Consider the following 7,622-nt stretch of genomic DNA (forward strand, 5'->3'; position numbering starts at 1 on the left):
GAGGTGCCCCTTCAGTGCTGGCACCCGGCGGCAGGCGCCTCCATTGTCTCCCATAGTTCTGCCCCTGATTCTCTCTCTCACACATAGCAGTCACCCATTCTCTCTCACATGCACACACAGCAGTCACCCATTCTCTCTCACAAACAGCAGTCACCCATTTTCTCTCACACACAGCAGTCACCCATTCTCTCTCACATGCACACACAGCAGTCACCCATTCTCTCACACACAGCAGTCACCCATTCTCTCTCACATGCACACACAACAGTCACCCATTCTCTCTCACATGCAAACACAGCAGTCACCCATTCTCTCTCACACACAGCAGTCACCCATTCTCTCTCACACACAGCAGTCACCCATTCTCTCACATGCACACACAGCAGTCACCCATTCTCTCACACACACAGCAGTCACCCATTCTCTCTCACATGCACACACAGCAGGCAATCATTCTCTCTCACATGCACACACAGCAGTCACCCATTCTCTCACACACACAGAAGTCACCCATTCTCTCACATGCACATGCAGCAGTCACCCATTCTCTCTCACATGCACACACAGCAGTCACCCATTCTCTCACACATACAGCAGTCACCCATTCTCTCTCACATGCACACACAGCAGTCACCCATTCTCTCTCACACACAGCAGTCACCCATTCTCTCTCACACACAGCAGTCACCCATTCTCTCTCACATGCACACACAGCAGTCACCCATTCTCTCTCACACACAGCAGTCACCCATTCTCTCTCACATGCACACACAGCAGTCACCCATTCTCTCACACACAGCAGTCACCCATTCTCTCACATGCACACACAGCAGTCACCCATTCTCTCTCACATGCACACACAGCAGTCACCCATTCTCTCTCACATGCACACACAGCAGTCACCCATTCTCTCTCACACACAGCAGTCATCCATGCTCTCTCACACACAGCAGTCACCCATGCTCTCTCACACACAGCAGTCACCCATTCTCTCTCACATGCACACACAACAGTCACCCATTCTCTCTCACATGCACACACAGCACTCACCCATTCTCTCTCACATGCACACACAGCAGTCACCCATTCTCTCTCACACACAGCAGTCACCCATTCTCTCTCACACACAGCAGTCACCCATTCTCTCACATGCACACACAGCAGTCACCCATTCTCTCACACACACAGCAGTCACCCATTCTCTCTCACATGCACACACAGCAGGCAATCATTCTCTCTCACATGCACACACAGCAGTCACCCATTCTCTCACACACACAGCAGTCACCCATTCTCTCACATGCACACGCAGCAGTCACCCATTCTCTCTCACATGCACACACAGCAGTCACCCATTCTCTCACACATACAGCAGTCACCCATTCTCTCTCACATGCACACACAGCAGTCACCCATTCTCTCTCACACACAGCAGTCACCCATTCTCTCTCACACACAGCAGTCACCCATTCTCTCTCACATGCACACACAGCAGTCACCCATTCTCTCTCACATGCACACACAGCAGTCACCCATTCTCTCTCTCACACAGCAGTCACCCATTCTCTCTCACACACAGCAGTCACCCATTCTCTCTCACACACAGCAGTCACCCATTCTCTCACATGCACACACAGCAGTCACCCATTCTCTCACACACACAGCAGTCACCCATTCTCTCTCACATGCACACACAGCAGGCAATCATTCTCTCTCACATGCACACACAGCAGTCACCCATTCTCTCACACACACAGCAGTCACCCATTCTCTCACATGCACACGCAGCAGTCACCCATTCTCTCTCACATGCACACACAGCAGTCACCCATTCTCTCACACATACAGCAGTCACCCATTCTCTCTCACATGCACACACAGCAGTCACCCATTCTCTCTCACACACAGCAGTCACCCATTCTCTCTCACACACAGCAGTCACCCATTCTCTCTCACATGCACACACAGCAGTCACCCATTCTCTCTCACACACAGCAGTCACCCATTCTCTCTCACATGCACACACAGCAGTCACCCATTCTCTCACACACAGCAGTCACCCATTCTCTCACATGCACACACAACAGTCACCCATTCTCTCTCACATGCACACACAGCAGTCACCCATTCTCTCTCACACACAGCAGTCATCCATGCTCTCTCACACACAGCAGTCACCCATTCTCTCTCACACACAGCAGTCACCCATTCTCTCTCACATGCACACACAACAGTCACCCATTCTCTCTCACATGCACACACAGCAGTCACCCATTCTCTCTCACATGCACACACAGCAGTCACCCATTCTCTCTCACACACAGCAGTCACCCATTCTCTCTCACATGCACACACAGCAGTCACCCATTCTCTCACACACAGCAGTCACCCATTCTCTCACATGCACACACAGCAGTCACCCATTCTCTCTCACATGCACAAACAGCAGTCACCCATTCTCTCTCACATGCACACACAGCAGTCACCCATTCTCTCTCACACACAGCAGTCACCCATTCTCTCTCACACACAGCTGTCATCCATTCTCTCTCACATGCACACACAGCAGTCACCCATTCTCTCACACACAAAGCAGTCACCCATTATCACATGCACACACAGCAGTCACCCATTCTCTCTCACACACACCAGTCATCCATGCTCTCTCACACACAGCAGTCACCCATTCTCTCTCACACACAGCAGTCACCCATTCTCTCTCACATGCACACACAACAGTCATCCATTCTTTCTCTCACACACAGCAGTCACCCATTCTCTCACACAGTAGTCATCCATTCTCTCTCACACTGCAGTCACCCATTCTCTCTCACATTCACACACAACTGTCACCCATTCTCTCTCACATGCACACCCAGCAGTCACCCATTCTCTCTCTCACACACATAGCAGTCACCCATTCTCTCTCTCACACAGCAGTCACCCATTCTCACATGCACACACAGCAATCACCCTTTCTCTCTCATATGCACACACAGCAGTCACCCATTCTCTCTCTCACAGGCACACACAGCAGTCACCCACTCTCTCTCTCAAACAGCAGTCATCCATTCTCTCTCACATGCACACACATCAGTCACCCATTATCTCTCACAGGCACACACAGCAGTCACCCATTCTCTCTCACAGGCACACACAGCAGTCACCCATTCTCTCTCTCACACGCTGCAGCCACCCATTCTCTAACATACACACACAGCAGTCACCCATTCTCTCTCACACACAGCAGTCACCCATTCTCTCTCACATGCACACACAGCAGTCACCCATTCTCTCTCACACACAGCAGTCACCCATTCTCTCTCACACACAGTAGTCACCCATTCTCTCTCACATGCACACACAGCAGTCACCCATTCTCTCTCACACACAGCAGTCACCCATTCTCTCTCACACACAGCAGTCACCCATTCTCTCTCACATGCACACACATCAGTCACCCATTCTCTCTCACACACAGCAGTCACCCATTTTCTCTCACACACAGCAGTCACCCATTCTCTCTCACATGCACACACAGCAGTCACCCATTCTCTCTCTCACACAGCAGTCATCTATTCTCTCTCACACACAGCAGTCACCCATTCTCTCTCACATGCACACACAGCAGTCACCCATTCTCTCTCACATCCACACACAGCAGTCACCCATTCTCTCTCACACACAGCAGTCACCCATTCTCTCTCACATGCACACACAGCAGTCACCCATTCTCTCTCACACAGAGCAGTCACCCATTCTCTCTCACATGCACACACAGCCGTCACCCATTCTCTCTCACACACACCAGTTACCCATTCTCTCTCACACATAGCAGTCACCCATTCTCTCTCACATGCACACACAGCAGTCACCCATTCTCTCTCTCACACAGCAATCACCCATTCTCTCTCACATGCACACACATCAGTCACCCATTCCCTCTCACATGCACACACAGCAGTCACCCATTCTCTCTCACGCACAGCAGTCACCCATTCTCTCACACACAGCAGTCACCCATTCTCTCTCACATGCACACACAGCAGTCACCCATTCTCTCTCACACACACAGCAGTCACCCATTCTCTCTCACACACAGCAGTCACCCATTCTCTCTCACATGCACACACAGCAGTCACCCATTCTCTCTCACACACAGTAGTCATCCATTCTCTCTCACACACAGCAGTCACCCATTCTCTCTCACATGCACACACAGCAGTCACCCGTTCTCTCTCACACACACAGCAGTCACCCATTCTCTCTCACATGCACACACAGCAGTCACCCATTCTCTCTCACACACAGCAGTCACCCTTTCTCTCTCATATGCACACACAGCAGTCACCCATTCTCTCTCACACAGAGCAGTCACCCATTCTCTCTCACATGCACACACAGCAGTCACCCAGTCTCTCTCACACACAGCAGTCACCCATTCTCTCTCACACATAGCAGTCACCCATTCTCTCTCACATGCACACACAGCAGTCACCCATTCTCTCTCTCACACAGCAATCACCCATTCTCTCTCACACACAGCAGTCACCCATTCTCTCGCACATGCACACACAGCAGTCACCCATTCTCTCTCACACACAGCAGTCACCCATTCTCTCTCACATGCACACACAGCAGTCACCCATTCTCTCTCACACACAGCAGTCACCCATTCTCTCTCACACACAGCAGTTACCCATTCTCTCGCACATGCACACACAACAGTCACCCATTCTCTCTCACACACAGCAGTCACCCATTCTCTCTCACACACAGGAGTCACCCATTCTCTCTCACACATAGCAGTCACCCATTCTCTCTCACATGCACACACAGCAGTCACCCATTCTCTCTCACAAACAGCAATCACCCATTCTCTCTCACATGCACACACATCAGTCAAACATTCTCTCTCACATGCACACACAGCAGTCACCCATTCTCTCTCACACACAGCAGTCACCCATTCTCTCTCACATGCACACACAGCAGTCACCCATTCTCTCTCACACACAGCAGTCACCCATTCTCTCTCACACACAGCAGTCACCCATTCTCTCTCACATGCACACACAGCAGTTACCCATTCTCTCTCACACACAGCAGTCACCCATTCTCTCTCACACACAGCAGTCACCCATTCTCTCTCACACATAGCAGTCACCCATTTTCTCACATGCACACACAGCAGTCACCCATTCTCTCTCACACACAGCAGTCACCCATTCTCTCTCACACACAGCAGTCACCCATTCTCTCTCACATGCACAGACAGCAGTCACCCATTCTCTCTCACACACAGCAGTCACCCATTCTCTCTCACACATAGCAGTCACCCATTCTCTCTCACATGCACACACAGCAGTCACCCATTCTCTCTCTCACACAGCAATCACCCATTCTCTCTCACATGCACACATCAGTCACCCATTCTCTCTCACATGCACACACAGCAGTCACCCATTCTCTCTCACACACAGCAGTCACCCATTTTCTCTCACACACAGCAGTCACCCATTCTCTCTCACACACAGCAGTCACCCATTCTCTCTCACACACAGCAGTCACCCATTCTCTCTCACATGCACACACAGCAGTCACCCATTCTCTCACACATGCACACACAGCGGAATCATGTGGCCGGAAGTACTAATCCCGACAGCGGCAGCCTGGCAGTGGTGAAGATTCCTGTCCTTCATTTTGGTAAGTTTAGCTAACCTTACTCCCTACCCTAACCCTTCTTTAGGGGTGCCTAATCTTGACCTCTCCCCCAAGTGCCTAACCCTAACCCCCCTTCCCCGCAGCTTAATCCTAAGTCTCCCGGGGGGTGCCTAAACCTAACCCCCCCCCTTCCCCTAGCCTAACCCTAACCCTCCTCGGTATGCCAGGTGTCGAGCTCCCAGCATAGGTCTAATGACAGGCATCGGGTTTTCGACGTCTGTCTTTAGTACCTTGCTGGGATTAGACAGTCGGGAAGCCGGTGGTCGGGATTTCGTCCATCGGCTTCCCGACTACTTCCCCACAGGGATGTACTAAAAGGATTACAACCCTTCCCCACACAGCAGTCACCCATTCTCTCTCTCTCACACACATCAGCCACCCATTCTCTCTCACATGCACACAAATCAGCCACCCATTCTCTCAGACACATCCAGGGGCGCCAAGAGGGGCGGGGAGCGGGTACAGATTACCCGGGCCCGGGCTTCCTGGGGGGCCCGGGTCCTGCACCCCCCTCTTACAGCCGCCCAGCACACAGTGTGTGCTGAGCTGCAGTTGGAGACTGCTCGTGGCTGCTGAGCAGCAGCCACAGCAGTCTCAAAAGCTTGTGTGGGGGAGCGATCACACTGATCACTCCCCCCTGACATTGCGCCGTGAATTCTGTCACCAAGGGGGCGTGGCCACGCCTCCCGTGATTAGGCTATGCCCCCTATTATCGGTGCCTGCCACGGCTCTTGGCAGGCCTGGACACATCAGCCACCCATTCTCTCTCACATGCACACAGCAATCAACTATTCTCTCACACACAGCAGTCAGACATTGTCACAGAGGGGTAATATATAAAAGTAAAACCACACCATTATAAGCCCAGTGCCTCTAAGTCAGACTCAGACACATCTGTCACTGACACGCTGATTGTTTATAACAACTTATCAGCAGGCCAGCCATCCCAGGGCCAGGAGGGAATTGATTAACGACGGTGACGGACGTCCCGGGAGGAACATGAAAATGGTCACCAGCACCAATGATCCTTCCCCAAACATGGGCGCTGGCTCTTGTCCCCCTCTCCCCCACTGTGGTGTCCAGCCCCAGCACTGCATGTGCGCTGTGCTGCCATGTGGCGGCATGATGTCACGTCACTCCTTACAAGGGGCCCATTACAAGTGTGGTGCAGCGGTGTCACAGCGACAGTCTGCCCGCGGCCCACCTCAGCTGCTGGCTGCCATGTTGTGTTATAAAATAAATTAGCATGGTCACAGCCAGCGCTCCCTCCCCAGCTGCATACCATGCATAATTGTAGAACCGGCCCTGGCCACTCCCCATGTGTCTCTGCCTCATGTGTCCCCCCATAGCACTGTCATCAAATCTGAGCTCCCACACCCCCATGTCTCTGCCTCCTCCTCCCCATAACAGTGTCATCAGCCCTTTGAGCCCCCACTCCCCATATGTATCTGCCTCCCACTCCCATAGCATTGTCATCAGCCCCCCTGAGCCCCTACTTCCCATCTGTACAGTATCTGCCACTCACCCAGCTCTTACCTTAATCCTAAACGGCTGGGGCAGGGTCTTGTAGCTCCACCAACGTCGCATGGCTTATCTTGCAGTGGCTCACAGAGCTAAGCAGAAAGTGAAAGTAAAACACTCTGCCTGTGTGAGTCACTGCTCTGTGTCATCCTGCTGCAGCTTCCTGACCTCTCCTGCTGGCTCGGAATGCTGACCAGCTGAAAAGAAGAAATAAATCTACCACCCTAGGCTTGGGATGCCCCTAGGCAGTCCAGGTGCCCATAGGCATTTGCCTATTATGCCTATGCCTGGGGCCGGTCCTGGTTAGGGTACTTACCAACATTTGTTGATAACCTAACCCTGTCGGGAAGCCGGCGTCGGGATTATGACCGCCAGTA

General features: G+C 52.2%; 1 protein-coding gene across 1 annotated transcript in view; it reads right to left on the reverse strand.

Moving 5' to 3' along the window:
• Positions 1 to 7,348, reverse strand: part of XRCC5 (X-ray repair cross complementing 5) — a 154,883-nt gene extending 147,535 nt beyond the window's left edge. The window contains exon 1 of the mRNA XM_088455758.1: positions 7,261 to 7,348. Within this exon, the coding sequence (XP_088311884.1) occupies positions 7,261 to 7,311 (51 nt within the window). The 5' untranslated portion in view covers positions 7,312 to 7,348. The remainder of the gene's footprint in view (positions 1 to 7,260) is intronic.
• Between the last annotated feature and the right edge of the window lie 274 nt (positions 7,349 to 7,622).

Source organism: Taudactylus pleione, unplaced genomic scaffold, assembly GCF_031769625.1.
Source record: "Taudactylus pleione unplaced genomic scaffold, aTauple2 ptg000671l, whole genome shotgun sequence".
In the NCBI taxonomy this organism is placed as follows: Eukaryota; Metazoa; Chordata; class Amphibia; order Anura; family Myobatrachidae; genus Taudactylus; species Taudactylus pleione.